We start from the raw sequence: 17,083 nt of genomic DNA, 5'->3' as shown, positions 1-17,083 counted from the left end.
TGACCAAGATGATAAAGGAGATGGAACTCCTCTCATATGAGGAAAGACTAAAACAGTTAGCACTCTTCAGCTTGGAAAAGAGACAGCTGAGGGGAGATATGATTGAAGTCTACAAAATCCTGAGTGGAGTAGAATGGGTATAAGTGGATCAATTTTTCACAAACACTAGGGGACACTCAATGAAGTTACAGGGAAATACTTTTAAAACCAATAGGAGGAAATTTTCTTTTCACTCTGAGAATAGTTAAGCTCTGGAATGCGTTGCCAGAGGTTGTGATAAGAGCAGTTAGCGTAGCTGGTTATAAGAAAGGTTTGGACAAGTTCCTGGAGGAAAAGTCCATAGTCTGTTATTGAGAGACATGGGGGGTGGGGCCACTGCTTGCCCTGGATTGGTAGCATAGAATATTGCTACTCCTTGGGTTTTGGCCAGTTACGGTTGACCTGGATTGGCCACCGTGAGAACGGGCTACTGGACTTGATGGACCATTGGTCTGACCCAGTAAGGCTATTCTTATGTTCTTACCTGAGGGCTTATACTCACCTGGGGGCTTTGATCACCCTGCCCCATCACTTCTAGTTTAGAGCCCTCTTCAGTAGATTAGCCATCCTGCTGCCGAAGACTCTTCCCTTCTTTAATAGATGCGCACCATCCCTGCTCAGCAGCCCTTGGAAAATCATCCCATGGTCCAGGTAGCCAAAACATTCTCGATGACACCATCCACATAGCCACGCATTCATCTCCAGGATGTGAGTTTCTCTGCCCTGGCATTTACCCTCGACAGGGAGGATGGACGAAAATACCAGCTGTGCACCTGACTGCTTCACCTTCTCTCCCAGAACTACAAAGTCACTTTTGATACATTCGCAGGGCTATCTGGCAGTATCGTTAGTGCTAACATGAATGAGCAGCATAACATAATAGGAAGGAAAATGGTATTTGATATAAAAAAAATGTTAAGAGTGATATGTTCCTTACATGAGTAATGTGGGAAATAGTAGAAAGAATAGAAAACAATAGGGGAAAGATTCCATTGTCACATTGAAAAGTAAAGGAGAAAACCATGATAAAATCTACCATATTTTCCCACATATAGGCTGCCCCCTTGTATAGGGAGAAAATGTCCATGCAAGTTTTAAAACTGGTAGATAAACTGCCCTGAATTAGCCGCGGCTTATCTATCAGTAACTGGGACGGCCTATACTGTGTTTCTAAATCATCCCCCCTTTACCTCCCTTGCTGGATGGCGTACAGCTGCCTCCTCGAATCTCACGGCCAGCAGTGTAGGGCAGGAGTGATCTTTTTGGTCTCCAGCCTGGCCCCGCGCTGCTTCCTGCATGGCTTTGCTGTCAGTTCTCATGGAACTCACACCTACTGGACAGGCCTATATATGGGGAAATAGGGTACATGGGCCCCAGCCATAGGAGGGGCCTCAGACAACTGGGACAATTCCGGTTGGCCCAGTTGCCTAAGACCTCTCCTATGGGCGAGCCTTAGGTGCCTGGGCCATTCAGGCCCTAGGATCCTCCCCTGTAGATCCCATAATGCACTGGGAAGGGGCAGACCCACCATTCCGAGGATGGCGGGCCTGCTTGCCGGACCAGGAAAACAGCAAGCTGGCCAACTGAAAAGGTTAGTGGGGGGGGAGGGTGACTTTTTGGGGGCTTGCATGGGTGGGGGGACATCTTTGGAAGGAGGGCTTGGGATCCTTCCAGCCGGTATTTGTGAGGGGTTCACAGTGCTATCTTCGGCAGGAGGGCTTGGGATCCCTCCTGCCAGTATTTGGGGGGGGGTTGGGTTGCCGTCTAGAGAGTTGCGCGGGGACAGCCGCCGAAGTCCCCGCCGAAGTCCCACCCGTCCCCATCAGGAATCCCACCCGTCCCCGTGAGGAATCCCCTCCGTCCCCACCCGTCCCCGCGAGGAATCCCCACCCGTCCCTATAAACTTCAGAAATAGTTATTTCATTTAATTATGCTACTGAATTAAAGGCTCTGGTAGAAACCCATTTACAAATAAGCAAAAATACTTTATTAATTTGGAAATATTAATTGGGAAGAATACATACTTTGTAAACGGGATTCTACCAGAGCCTCTAATGTTTATAAATTTTTATCAACACAACTAATATACTACTTTATCCTAAAGCAAAAAAAAAAAAAATAAAGAAATATAAATTTTTTCCTACCTTTGTTGCCTGGTTTCTGCTTTCCTCATGTTCTCATTTAATTCCTTCCATTCTCTCTGCATCTTCCATTTGCTCTGTTACTGTGCCTCTTCCTTTCTCCCCCCCCTTCCAAATTGGTCTGGCACCCATCTTCTTCCCTCCACTCCCCCATAGTCTGGCATCTCTGTCTTCTTCCCTGCCAGTGTCTTCTCCCCACTCTCTCTTCCCCATTTCCTTTCAGCGTCCTTCTCACCCCCCATCTTCCCCATGTCTTGTCAGCGTCCTTCTCCCCCCTCTGTCTTCCCCATGTGCTTTTAATGTCCTTCTCCCCCCTCTGTCTTCCCCAAGTCCTTTCAGCGTCCTTCTCCACCCCTTTGTCTTCCCCATGTGCTATCAGCGTCCTTCTCCCCCCCCGTCTTCTCCATGTCCTTTCAGCGTCCTTCTCCACCCCTTTGTCTTCCCCAGTGCTTTCAGCGTCCTTCTCCCCCCTCTGTCTTCCCCATGTCCTTTCAGCGTCCTTCTCCCCCCCCGTCTGCCCCATGTCCTTTCAGCTTCCTTCTCCACCCCTTTGTCTTCCCCAGTGCTTTCAGCGTCCTTCTCCCCCCTCAGTTTTACCTTAAGTGTCTTTTCCTCTCCACTCTACCTTTCCTCCCTTTCTCCCTCTTTGCCCCTTACCTTTGTGGCGCTTCCCTGCCCGACTGACAACAGAACAGACCCGGTCCGACAAACCTCCATGCCCTGTAGCCGCGAATCTAAATTACCTTCTTACAGCAGCTGGAGTATTGAAGCTGCTGTAAGAAAGTATTTTAGATTCGCCGCTACAGGGCAGGGAGGTTTGTCGGACCGGGCCTGTTGTCGGTTGGTCGGGAGAAGCGCCACAAAGGTAAGGGGACCTGGCCGTCTACACCCAGGGCGGACCGCCCTGCCCCCCCATGGTACGCCACTGCCTTTTCCCTACCTGCTCTGCCTCCCTCCGACATCAGTGCTGACATTGGGAAGACTTCCATTCAGCTGTGTCCTGCGGCAGGGCAGGTAGGGAGAAGACGAGCCTCGTGGCTCCGTAGCCCCGCAGGAACCCCGCGACCCTCAGAGGCGTCCCCATGGGATCCCTGCGACCCTAGGGGGCGTCCCCATGGGATCCCCGTGACCCTAGGGGGCGTCCCCACGGGATTCCCATGACCATAGGGGGCATCCCCATGGGATCCCCGCAACCCGAAGGGGGATTCCCATCGTCCCCGTTCCCGTGCAGCTCTCTAGTGCCGTCTTTGGCAGGAGAGCTTGTGATCCCTCCTGCCAGTATTGTTGGGAGAGGGGAGGAGGGGGCCATCTTTGGTAGGAGGGCCTGTGCTCCCTCATGCCAGTTTGGGGTTTTGTCGAGGGGGGGATTGCGATTGCAGTAGGAGAGATTAGGCATCTCTCCTGCCGTGATTGTTGCGGTGTGTGTGTTGGGGGCAGTTACAAGATTCTGTAACTGGCGTTGTTTTTTGACAGATGCCAGTTTCAGAATGCTGCTTTTAGGTGAAGAACTGGCCCCTCCTTTGTCTAAAAGATCTGGGTTTGGGCGTTTGGGACTTGGGTGATTTTTTTGTCAGAAATGTGGTGTAGGAATAGACGTAGTGGCAGTCTGGGCGAGTAGATTGCTGAACGTGCAGGTAGGCCATTCTCAAAATAAAAACACCCCTCAATTTGGATGTTTTTTTTGAGAATGGACATTTCCCTGCTGCCAACTTCAGCGTCTACTGACTTAGGCCAAAAGGGGACTTAGACCAGAGGTGTCAAACTCAATCACATCAGGGGCCGAAATCTGAAAAAAAAGGCTAAGCCGTGGGCTGAATTTTTAATTAAGATAATTAGGGGGCCTTTAATTAAGGTACGCTAACCGATTTAGCGTGTGCTAAATGCGCACCTTAATAAAAGGACCCCTAAGTGACTAAGGCTTAGTATAGGGTTACAACATCTCCAACCCCACAGCAGCTTGGTCCTGGAAGTGACGTCAGAGAGAGCGCCGGGAAAGGTACGGGTGCAGCAAGGAGAAGCAAAGAGCGGGTGGTGAGGGGTGCTCTTGCACCCTTAGGAAGACCACACCTGGAGTGGACCACTCCCTTCTACTATGCCAATGCATTCATAATTTCTAACCTGCTTAAACCTAAGCGGTTTACTGTCCTGTGCACGTATTCCATAATACACAGGCAACTAATATCATACATGCTCTCATATTAGCATAATGTACTTTTGCTAATTCATCTGCAGGTAATGTCTTTCAGCTCTATCAGCCTTTATTATATGGTAATTTATTCAGAAGAGGTCTGGGAAGCCCTGTTGCTGAAATCTATCCTCACAAATCTCTCTACTCTAGACCACTGAAACACCTTTGAATCCACTTTCAATTCAACTCCATTAGAAGTTAACGGGAAGCAGTTATATTTACATTACAAAGGGCATTTGGGGAGATGAAATAAACACCAGCCCAGTCTAAGACTATTTTTACGCGTCTTCGACGAAAAAAATGGTGCGTCCCCGTTTCGGCGGGAAGAGGGAGCCGGCTGCCGGAATTGTAGTCTTTTCTGAAGTTCTATAGCCTCCACCTCAGCGCTCTTTTGTGTTCTGTTTAACTCCAGTTCCCAGCTGTCCCTGCGGCAGCGCGCATCTCGCGCTTTGTTGGTCAAGCGAGGTCTCGGCATGTGCGGCGAGCGCGCGCCGTTGGACCGCTTCTCTCCTCTCCTCTCGCGTAGGGTCCGAGGAGAGCGGAGGTCGGCGCCTGCGCGTTGCGGGGATTCCTGCCTGACTGACTGGCGGCCGCCATTTTGTTATCCCGGATCTGCAGCGGATGAGCCGTGCTGTAGGAGACGTAGTTGTCTGCTCGCTCCCTCCCCGCCCGTCCATCTCTCCCTCGCCCCGGCAGCCATGATGATGATGATGATGGAAGACGACGGGCAGCCACGGACCCTGTGAGTAACGAGAGGCCGGACGCTTCCTGAGCGCGGGAGCTGCACGGAGCAGGCCGGAGCCGCGTCCTGCCCGTGTCACCGAAGCTGCGACTCGGCCCTTTGCCTTCAGTAGGAGCTCGTTTGCGCGCCTCGGAACGGGGAAATGGATCCACGTCTCCGAGCTCGGGCCTGGATGCCACTAATTGATGGCTCTTTTCCTTTGGGGCTGCTGCTGGCAGGTTGCCTGGCCCAAGAGTCAGGGAGCTTTTATGTTTGTGTAAAGTTCGTAGCCGAATTCCAGAAGGAAAAGGTGACTCAGCATTAAAGCCCTGAAAACCGGCTCTTGCTCTTAGTTCAAGTACATTTGTTGCAAACCAAAACAGTGAATAACACTAACAACCACTAATAAAGAAGCACTGAAGTAACCAGTGTTAGTCATATGACATATTGAAATCACACAAAATTATAAGAAGAAAAAAAAAAATCATTTAATGAAGGGATTCCCATATTTTCTCATAGGTATGCGGGATATTAGTGGTACATTTTAGAGCAGGGATGTCAAAGTCCCTCCTCGAGGGCCGCAATCCAGTCGGGTTTTCAGGATTTCCCCAATGAATAGCCATTGAAAGCGGTGCATGCAAATAGATCTCATGCATATTAATTGGGGAAATCCTGAAAACCCGATTGGATTGCGGCCCTCGAGGAGGGACTTTCACACCTCTGTTTTAGAGAATGATGGCTCCGCAAGAACCCAATTTCCCTGTCCACCACAACTTTTGTCCCTGACCCTCTCCTGTCAGCTCTGCCTTAACCGCACAAGCCTCGAACACGGTATGATCTTAAAGTGTTTGAGGCCTGTGCAGGTGAGGACGGAGCTGGCAGGAATGGGAGAGGGACAGGGAAAAATTGGTCCCTGTGTCATTCTCTAGTACATTTCTCTGGAGGCACCCATTCAAACTTGGCAGTCAAGCTGATAGATTTCACTCACAGTTGTACTCAATTTAAGGTAATATAGAAATAAAACAAAGGAAAGAAGTTGATACCTTTTTTTATTGGACTAACTCAATGCATTTTATGATGAGCTTTGGAATCTAACCCCCTCTTCAGATCAGAAATAAGCAAATGTTGACAAATATTGGTGTATGCAATGGCAATTTTTATAGTAATTTTGTTTTAGATGGTTCGTGGTAATGCTATAGATTACCATATTTAGTTAGTTACCCCCCCACACACATTTTAGTGCAGGCCAACATGCTGAGTATCAGGAGCAGCGCAGAGTATTCAGTGTGCCAGCCTGTGCTAAAAAAATGCTATCACAGTTTTGTAAAGAGGGGCTTAGTTTGTTTTATAGCCCGTCCTCCCCAGGAGCCTAGAATGGGTTACAAGGATATGTACACAGAAGTCATCATGATTATAATAAATGTCAGCAGATAGCAAACAGAGAATACAATTAAATGGCCAGTATTCTAAATAGAAAGAGATGATAGTGGAGTTCCCTAAGGGTCTGTGCTGGGACTGCTGCTTTTTAAAATATTTATAAAGGATCTAGACATGGAAATAACTAGTGAGGTAATGAAATTCGCTGAAGACGTAAAGTTGTTCAAAGTTAAATTGCAAGAGGACCTTGCGAGACTGGGGAACAAAATTGCAGACAACATTTAATATGAGCAAATAGAAAGTGATGCATGTGGGAAAGAGGAACCGAACTATGCAAGGTTCCACATTAGGAGTCAGTGCCCAGAAAAAGGACCTAGGTGTCATAATTGATGATAGTTTAACCCCGGTGGTGGTTAAAAAAAGCAAATAGAAAGTTAAGAATTATTAGGAAAGGGTGCAACTGCACCTTGAATACTGTGCAATTCTGATCACCACATCTCAAAGATATAGTGTAATTAAGAAAAGGTACAGAGGATGATGATGAAAATGATAAACGGATGGGACAGTTTCTCTGTGAGGAAAAGCTAAAGCATTTGGGGCTCTTCAGCCTGGACAAGTGATGGCTCAGGAGTAAATATGGATTGCTTGTTTATTATTTCCATAAATACTAAAACTAGGGGACATGCAATGAAGCAATGTTTTTATATTATGTAAAACCGCTTTGAATTTTGATAAAGCGGTATATCAGATTTTTAAATAAACCTGAAACCTGATTAAGTAGTAAATTTAAAACAAAACTGTAATTTGCTTATTTCCAACTTTAAATTGTCTTTCGCATGACATTTCCTCACTTTTACTATAGCTTTTCTGTTACTATTGTATAAGTTGCCTGTATCCAGCCATCACTGCTTTGCTCAGCCTATGATGAAGCTTTCCATAAAGATGCTTAATACATCTTAAATGGAAATAAAAATTTAGCAACCATCTCTGACTCTAGGTATAACACACATGTGCAGAATACCCGATTCATTATCATCCTTCCAGACTAGTCCAGTGACTTGGTTATATACTCTCCCAGTCGCATACCAAAAAGGTGTAGTGGTCTGCCCCAGATGCTGCTCATCGGGGGGTACTCCAGTCCAGAGTTCAGTCCCTCCATGCTGCAGCCTGTAAGCTTTGTGCCGCTGACAGCATTAATAAGAACTTAAGAATAGCCTGAGTCAGACCAGTGGTCTATCTAGTAACATAGTAGATGACGGCAGATAAAGACCCGAATGGTCCATCCAGTCTGCCCAATGATTCAATTTAAATTTTTTAAATTTTTTCTTCTTAGCTATTACTGGGCAAGAATCCAAAGCTCTACCCTTTTCCAACTGCCAAAATCTCTGTCAAAACCAACTTCAGCCCATCTATACCCTCCCAGCCCATCCTCTCCCAAACAGCCATATACAGACCGTGCCCAGTACTGGCCTTAGTTCAGTATTTAATATTATTTTCTGATTCGACATCCTCTGTGTTCATCCCACGCTTCTTTGAACTCCGTCACCGTTTTCCTCTCCACCACTTCTCTGGGGCGCATTCTAGGCATCCACCACCCTCTCCGTAAAGTAGATTTTCCTAACATTGCTCTTGAATCTACCACCCCTCAACCTCAAATGGTAGCCACTCCAGGTCACTAGTACCTGACAAAAACCCAAATAGTAGCAACATTCCATGCTACTGATCCAGCGCAAGCAGTGGCTTCCCTCATGTCTGTCTCAATAACAAACTATGGACTTTTTCTCCAGGAAATTGTCCAAAACTTTCTTAAAACTAGCTACGTTGAACTGCTCTTCCAGTGCAATAGCTGTGTCATTCTGGATAATCGAGTTATCTCATCAAGGCTGCGAGCCATATGCAGAAGGAATCTACTCCAGAATTTTTCTCTGACCCTCCTACTTTACCAGGAGCTCTACTGTCACTTGCAGTTTTTCCCTTGTGAGCCGAAAGGAGTGTTTCTGTTCTGCTCTCTCCTTTTTCTTATTTTATTTGGTGTTTTTGTTTTTTATTCACTGTTTTTAAGTACTTGAAACTCATCACCTTTAGTGTCAGCTCTACCTGGATAGAGAAGAAACAGACCTTGGTCTGCAGCTGACAGGCTGATCCCTGGTGGTACTTGTTAGCCAGCCTGCACTTATTTTGGAGCTCGGGACTGTCCCTGTTTACCTTCCCTCACCTACTGCTTAGCAGGGATTTGAGTGCAGGTTATTAGGCATCCATGGGAGGCTCACAGAGTGCTGGCTGCATTTTCTGCCTCCCCCTTCTGGTAGCGCATCTGTCTCTTATTTTCCATCTTTTATTTCTATTTAATTTGTAAAGTATTTGTCAGTTTTTTTCAAATTAACATCTGCTATGGCTATTTCGGTGGCAGAGGTGAAGCTTTGGAATAATCTAGTTGGATAATTGAGAATGAATAATAACTTTTTAAAAAATTATTAAAAACATCTCTTTTATAGAAGCTTTTTAAGTAGTTAAGAAGCAGTGACTGAAGCAATGAAGTGATTAATGGAAATTTTATCTGTATATTATTTTGTTGTCTTATACTTTTTTGTGTGTTTTTATCATGATTAAACTTCTTTTTTTCCTAATCTGCTTAGGTATAAGTGAAATATAATTTTTTTTAAAAATAAAAAGTTTGCACAGTATGGGGGGGACATGCGTCACTCTATTCTGTGGTGTTGCACTGTGTGCAGTGTCTGGAATCTTGGTAGTTCTGTTTAACTTTTGTCACCATATTTCTAATTTCAGTTTGTGATTACTTAACACCAAGCATGTCAAACTCAAAGGCTGACACGGGCCAGATAAACAAGGTTTAAATTTATGTGGGCCACAAAAAAAGCAAAAACGTAATTTCTCATGGAAACTTATATTTATTTCAAAAAGTACGGTATAAAAAAAGATCAAGAGCAACAATAAAATTATTGTTTTCTTCTTGATACTTGGTATCTCTTCTCTGCTACTATTTTTGCTATTTTGGGGGAAATCTTGTCTGCAGTGATAACTTTTAAAACTGAACTAAGGTGAATGTCGGTAATTCTGGATCTGATAGTAGACTTATTTCCTTTCGTAAGTGTAACTAATATATTTATTGAGAAAATCAAAGAAAACTTGTCTTCCAAAGATTTAAAATCTACACATTTTTTCTGCATATTTTTGATTCGGTGCAATTTCACCTAAACTTGATTTGTTTATGTTGCAAGTTGGATAGTGCTTTAAATCTTCATTTTTCAACTGCTTTTCCCAAAGAACTAGCTTACATTGGAATGCTTTAACTTGATCACACATGTTTGTAATGATCTTATCTTTTCCTTGCAGTTTTAAATTTAAAGCGTTTAAGTGTTTTGTTATATCAACCATGAAGAATAAATCTTGTAACCATACTGGATCAGAAAATAAGTTTATGTCTTGATTTTTAGTTATTAAAACTGACATATTTCTTCTTTCAAGTCCCGGAATTGTATAAGGACCTTGGTTCAGGATAGCCAACGTACCTTGGTAAAGTAGGACAAACCGGAATGTTCGCTTTCTAATTCACTTAAGAAAGCAGATAATTGTTGCTGATTTAAGCCTCGATATCTTATGAAATTGATAATTTTTTTGACAAATGTCAACACATTTTCCATGTTTATCACCTTTGTGCATAATACTTCTTTATGTATAATGCAATGCATATGATGAATATTGGATCCGCCACAAGTTTCACTTTGTTGGTTTTTTTTTCGCAGTAATGTCACAAAACCGTTGATTTTTCAAGCCATTGAAGGAGCTCCATCTGTAGTTCCAGAAGTTAGGGCTCCTTTTATGAAAGTGCGCTAAGTGTTTTAGTGCACGCACCGGATTAGTGCGTGCTATAGTGTGCGCTAGCTGAAAATCTACCACCAGCTCAAAAGGAGGTAGTAGCGGCTAGTGTGCGCAGCAATTTAGCGCGCGTTAAGGCCCTAGTGCGGCTTTGTAAAAGGAGCCCTTAGTTTTGACAGAGGTAAATTGTATTTTTGCAGAAGTTCATAAACACAATTGTTAATAATAACTTTTTAAAATAATGCAGTACCTTGACAGTTCAGAGCGGTTTACAGCAAAAAGAGACTGCATACAAACAAAATTACATCAGACGATCTGATAAAAATATCGTCAGAAGTGTAAAGTTAAACAAATTTGTCAAATAGGATAGGTCTTAACTGATTTTCTAAAGGTTTGATAAGAACATAACATAAAAGTCTTCTATACTGCATAACAGTAAAGATCCATGCGGTTCCCAAAAGTAAGGAGACATATAAAATGGATAAGATCAGTTACCTAAGAATTTAGTGAACAAATAGGTTTTTAAGTTTTTCCTGAAATGTTGATACGACCCAGCATTAGAGATCAAGGAATTTAAATCTTTATTCCATGAGGTTGCTTGAAACGCTAAAAGACATTGATGGTACTTATATTTACATCCTTTGACAGAAGGGAATGATAAGAGTGTCTTGGATGCTTTATATTAACACAAGTAAAAGAATCTACCAAATAGCTGGGAATAAGACCGAATAGTAATTTGTAGCAGATACAACCTAACTTAAACATCACACAAGCCTCCACCGGCAGCCAATGCAGCTCATGAACAAATGGAGTAATGGTGATCATACTTCTTTAGTCCAAAGATCAAGCGCACAGCTGCATTCTGAATTATACACAGTCTCTGAAGATTTTTTTGAATACCTGTCAAGTAAATTGTTACAATAATCTCATTGACTCAGAATCAGGGATTGGACCAACAATTTGAAGGATGAAACGTCGAAATATGATCTTATGGTACACAGTTTCCATAAGATATGGAAACTTTTGCATACCAAGGCATCTATCTGATTTTTGATTCTTAGATTATAATCCAGAATAATACGTAAGATTTTAATATTAGAGAGAACTTGGTAAGTTGCTGCATTCACTGTCAAAGTTGTTTCAGTGATGGTTTGGCATGGGGAAGCTTTTACAATAAAATTACTCAAACTTTTGTTCCATTTGTCAGCTTGTCCTGTTGTAGTGCCAATAATTTCTCAAAAATGTTGAAATTTGTGTTGCAAGCACAAAGGAACACAGCTAATTGAGCTACACCTCCAAAGTCCATACTCTCATCACAGACAATGAAAAAAGCTTTGAAACAGATTTTATCCCAGGACAAGCAGGCATGATATTCTCACATGTGGGTGACGTCATCTACGGAGCCCCGATGCGGAAGCATTTTCAAGCAAACTTGATTGAAGATTTAAGTTTGCTCTGCTGCTCCACGCATGCGTGCCTTCCTGCTCCACTAGGGGGTGCATCCCCTCGTGGTCTCCAGTTCAGAATTTTCCGCTGAGCCTAGAAGTCGTGTTTTTTCTGGCTCTGCCCCAACTGCCTTCTAGCACCGCGATTTTTCTTGTTTTTCATCGTTTAAGTCGCTGTGCGCGAAATTTTTTCTTCTTCAACTTGATTCCTGCTTCGTTTGACCGACCCGGAGGCTTCCGGGTCCCCGTGGCCGCGTGGCTACTCGAGCCGCGGCCACTTTCGATTCTATGTCCCGGCCTTTGACCGGCTTTAAAAAGTGCACCCGGTGCGAGCGGCTTCTTTCCATCACCGACCCGCATCGCCGGTGCATCCTCTGCCTGGGGGCCGCTCATCCAACCGACTCCTGTCCCCAGTGCGCTACTTTCCAGAACCGGGCCCTCCGTCGAAGGAAAGCCCGCATGGCGGATCTTTTCGCCCCAGACCAACCTTCTACCTCGGCCTCGAGGTCGGCCCCGGCCTCGGCTCCGGCCTTGACCTCGGCCCCGAATACCTCGGCATCGCCTCGAGACTCGACTCCGAAGTCCTCGGGACAACAGAAAGCCTCGGCTCCGGGTAAGTCCCCTCTTCCCTCTTCAGGTTCTGTACCAGCGAAGAAACCAACCTCGGGGACACCGGCGACACATGGCGGAAGTCCCATGCTTACAGCCCCGACGAAGCCCCCCAAGCCTTCGGGCCGTGCCTCCACCACACGGGAATACTCTGATATGAGGTCGCCCCCGGTGGAGTGCATCGAGGCAGGGGACATGCCTTCGATGCTGTCCGTGCCCGTCTTCCAGGACTTACTCCGAGCAATGATCTCGTCGGAGCTGTCCGCTGCAATGGCCCATCTACAACCGGCCTCTGCCTCGACCTCAACCCCGCATGTGCCAGACCAGCCTGAGCCTCGCATCGAGCCACCTCGGGGAAAAGTGCGCAAACTTCGCCGCATCTCATCCTCCTCGGACTCCTCGCCGAGGCACCCGAGGCGCTCTCCCTCCACAGACCGCCACAGGGCAAAACGGCGGGCTAAACCAACAGAAACCTCGAACCGCCGTACCTCTAAGAAGGCCCGGGGTTCCCCCACTCTACGAGGCCGTTCACCTACACCTCGTACGGGACCGCTGAAGGTGGCAGAGTTATCACTCTCCAACCCACACATCCTCCGAACTCCCCCTCGGACCGGGGCTCCGATCCGAGGTTTTGGGCTTTCACCAAGGGAGTCCGGGTCGAGGTCACCGATTCGACATCGATCGGTACCCCGAACCCCGGCATCGTCTCCGAGGGGCTCCTCGAGACGTCGGAGATCCACGACCCCGGAACACTTTCACAGTACTTCCCCGGTCTCGGAGCTTGGATCGGAGCAGGAACCTCGCTACTCGAGGGAAGCCTCCCCTTCCTTCTCCACCCGACAGAGGTCTCGTTCACCGACCCCCCACGGGGCCTCGGGAACATCCCGACCATCCTTCTCACGCTTTGTCCAGGACATGGGCCACGCTTTGAATTTAGACCTCCATTCCGACTCCAGATACTCTAAAGAGTACCTAGCGGAACTGGATATGCCATCACTACCCAGAGAGTCCCTTCGCTTACCGCCTAACCCGATTCTCCAACAGGCTCTCTTCAGGAACCTGGAGACCCCCTATATGGTCACAGCCGTGCCCTCCAAAATGGAGGCCAAGTACCGTACAGTACCCTTTCCGGGATTTAGAACATAAGAACATAAGACTTGCCTCTGTCGGGTCAGACCGGAGGTCCATCGTGCCCGGCAGTCCGCTCACGCGGCGGCCCCTCAGGTCCAGGACCTGATAGTGCTCCTACCCTAAAACTCACATATGCTTTTCGCTTTTGTCCTGTAGTGTAACCTTCTATCTATACCCTGTAATCCCCTTCTCTTTCAGGAAGTCATCCAGTCCCTTTTTGAAACCCAGTATTGTACTCTGTCCTATTACCTCCTTTGGAAGCGTGTTCCAGGTGTCCACCACCCTCTGAGTGAAGAAAAACTTCCTTGCATTCGTTTTGAATCTGTCCCCTCTCAGTTTTTCTGAGTGACCTCTTGTTTTTGTTGTCCCCGCTAGTCTGAAGAATCTGTCCCTATCCACCCTCTCTATGCCTTTCATGATTTTATATGTCTGTATCATGTCTCCTCTCAGTCTCCGCTTTTCCAGGGTAAAGAGCCCCAGTTTGTCCAACCTTTCGGCATATGAAAGGTTCTCCATTCCCTTTATCATCCTAGTTGCTCTCCTCTGGACCCTCTCAAGTATCGCCATGTCTTTCCTAAGGTACGGCGACCAGTACTGGACACAGTATTCCAGATGCGGTCGCACCATTGCTCGATACAATGGCAGGATGACCTCCTTCGTTCTGGTAGTGATACCTTTTTTGATAATGCCCAGCATTCTGTTCGCTTTCTTTGAGGCCGCTGCACATTGCGCCGCTGGCTTCATTGTTGTATCCACCAATACCCCCAGGTCTTTTTCTAGGGTGCCTTTCCCCATCTCCCTTCCTCCCATCGTATAGCTGTACATGGGGTTCCCTTTCCCGATGTGCAAGACCTTACATTTCTCTACATTGAAGCTCATCTGCCATCTTTTTGCCCACTCGCACAGTTTGTTCAGGTCGCTCTGTAGTTCTTTGCATTCCTCAACAGTTTTGACCCTGTTGGAGAGTTTTGTATCGTCCGCGAACTTGATAACTTCACATTTCGTGCCCGTTTCCAGATCGTTAATGAATATATTGAACAGCAGCGGTCCCAACACTGACCCCTGGGGGACACCACTCGTGACCTCTTTCCAGTCAGAGTAGTGTCCTTTTACTACTACCCTCTGTTTCCTATCCATCAGCCAATTTTGGATCCATCTGTGGACGTCCCCTTCCACCCCGTGGTTCCACAGTTTCTTCAGCAGGCGCTCGTGGGGTACCTTGTCAAAGGCTTTTTGGAAATCCAGATAAACTATGTCAATGGGGCTACCTTGGTCCAAATGTTTGCTTATCCCCTCAAAGAAATGTAGTAGATTCGTTTGGCACGATCGTCCTTTATAGAAACCGTGCTGGCTTGATCTCATCAGTTTATTTTTTTCTATATGCTCATTGATACCTTCCCTGATCAGTGATTCGACCATCTTCCCTGGAACTGAGGTCAAGCTCACCGGTCTATAGTTCCCCGGGTCGCCTCTCGATCCTTTTTTGAAGATTGGTGTAACATTTGCTATCCTCCAATCTTCCGGGATTATCCCTGATCTTAAGGATAGGTTGCAAATATGCCTGAGTAACTCCGCTATTTCGTCTCTGAGCTCCTTCAATATCCTCGGGTGGATCCCATCCGGGCCAGGAGATTTGTCGATTTTCAATCTATCTATCTGCCTTAGAACGGCTTCGAGGCTTACCTCCATGCATGATAATATACCCTCCTGATCCTCCTTGAAGATTTTTTCTGGTTCCGGCACGCTGGATGTGTCTTCTTTTGTAAAGACCGACGCGAAGAACTTGTTTAGTCTATCAGCCACCTCTTTTTCCTCCTTCACCACTCCTTTCTTGTCTCCCTCATCCAGGGGTCCCACCTCCTCCCTTGCTGGCTGTTTCCCTTTTACATATCTGAAAAATGGTTTAAAGTTTCTTGCTTCCTTGGCTAGTCTCTCCTCGTATTCTTTTTTGGCTTTTCTGACCACTCGGTGACATTCTTTCTGATGCTCCCTGTGCTCTTTCCAGTTTTCTTCCGTTTTGTCCTTCTTCCACTTCCGAAATGATGTTTTCTTGTCTCCTATCACTGTCTTTACTTCATTGTTTATCCATGCTGGGTCTTTAGTCTGATTCTTTTTGCCTCCTTTCCTAAATCTGGGTACATATAGGTGTTGTGCCTCGCTTACTGTGTCCTTGAGTAGGGACCAGGCTTGCTCCACAGACAGAGCTTTCTTGTAGCTGTTTCTGAGTTTCTTCTTCACCATTTGTCTCATGGCATCATAGTTCCCTTTTCTGAAGTTAAACGCTGTTCCCTTTGTTCTCTTCCCCTTTGGTAATCCTACTTCCACTTGGAACAGAATCATGTTGTGGTCACTGTTTCCTAGCGGTCCCATTACTTCCACTCCCTTTGCAGGTCCTTTAAGCCCGTTGAGGATCAGGTCCAGGATCGCTGCCCCTCTCGTTGGAGTCTGTACAAGTTGTTCCATGAAACAATCCAGGACGGCTTCCAGGAACTCCGTTTCCTTCGTGCATTTTGAATTTCCAAGATGCCAGTCTATCCCGGGATAGTTGAAATCTCCCATAACTATAGTGTTGGCGTTCTTGCATTCCCTCCTCAGTTCGGCTACCATTTCTGTATCCTCTGCTTCAAATTGCCCAGGTGGACGGTAGATCAGACCCATCTTTATCTCGGATCCGTTTTTTCCTGGTATTTTAACCCACAATGACTCTAGTTGTCCATTTACCGCTGCTGTATCCACACTGGTTGAGTGAATGGTTTCTCTTATGTACAGTGCTATTCCGCCTCCCTTCTGATAATTCCTATCTTTTCGGTAGAGTTTATACCCTGGCAGTACTATGTCCCATTTGTTTTCCTCGTTCCACCATGTTTCCGTGATCCCTATGATGTCTAGGTTCTCATTTTTGGCCATGACTTCCAATTCTCCCATTTTGTTCCTTAGGCTCCTTGCATTAGTGTACATGCAGTTCAAGTCCTGGCATTTAGTCTTCCTCGCTGTTTTCCCATGTGCTTCAGTCCTCTTTCTGTCCTCTTCCTGGCCAGCCAACTCCTGTATTTTATCTCCTTTGTCCTCCCTTTGTGATATGTTTCTATTGCCTCGCCCATGTGGCATGTTCGTATTTACTACTTCCTGAGCCTTCCATTCTTCCTGATCCTTTTTGACTTCCCCTTGTAGTATGTTTATCATGTCCTCCTCCCTCTTCATCTGTCTCCCTTGTTGTTTCATAACCTGTTGCTGTTCACATGTGTCTGCCCAGCATTTATCCCCCTCAGTACCTTCACTGGGTACTGGGTCCCGAACCGTCGATATCAGTTCGACTGTCGGCTTTCCCCTTCCATTTAGTTTAAAGCTTGCTCTATCGCTCTTCTGATGTTATTTGCTAGTTGTCTAGTTCCTGCCGTGCTCAGGTGCAGACCATCCTTCTTGTAGAGCTTGTTCTTTCCCCAGAACGTTGTCCAGTTCCTCACGAAGAGAAATCCCTCTTCCTCACACCATCTCCTCATCCAAGCATTTATTGATTGTAGTTCCGTCTGCCTCTTCGTTTCTGCCCTCGGTACTGGCAGGATCTCTGAGAAGGCTATCCTCTGGGTCCTCATCT

General features: G+C 46.2%; 1 protein-coding gene across 7 annotated transcripts in view; it reads left to right on the top strand.

The window, feature by feature from the left end:
- Positions 1-4,877: 4,877 nt before the first annotated feature.
- TIAL1 (TIA1 cytotoxic granule associated RNA binding protein like 1) overlaps positions 4,878-17,083 on the top strand; it is a 539,174-nt gene continuing 526,968 nt past the window's right edge. For 4 of the 7 annotated variants that reach the window (XR_004539125.1, XM_033940858.1, XM_033940860.1 and 1 more), the window contains exon 1: positions 4,881-5,110. Coding sequence is in view for 4 of the 7 variants with exons in the window: in XM_033940858.1 (XP_033796749.1) it covers positions 5,067-5,110 (44 nt within the window). In the remaining 3 variants the exon portion in view is untranslated. Of the gene's footprint in view, positions 5,111-5,141; positions 5,400-17,083 lie in introns of those variants that run through there. The other 3 variants (XR_004539126.1, XM_033940857.1, XM_033940861.1) reach the window with 3 other exon arrangements.

This window comes from Geotrypetes seraphini, chromosome 4, assembly GCF_902459505.1.
Source record: "Geotrypetes seraphini chromosome 4, aGeoSer1.1, whole genome shotgun sequence".
NCBI lineage: Eukaryota > Metazoa > Chordata > Amphibia > Gymnophiona > Dermophiidae > Geotrypetes > Geotrypetes seraphini.
Note: the sequence above shows the minus strand (reverse complement) of the source record. Positions and strands in the feature narration are given on the sequence as shown.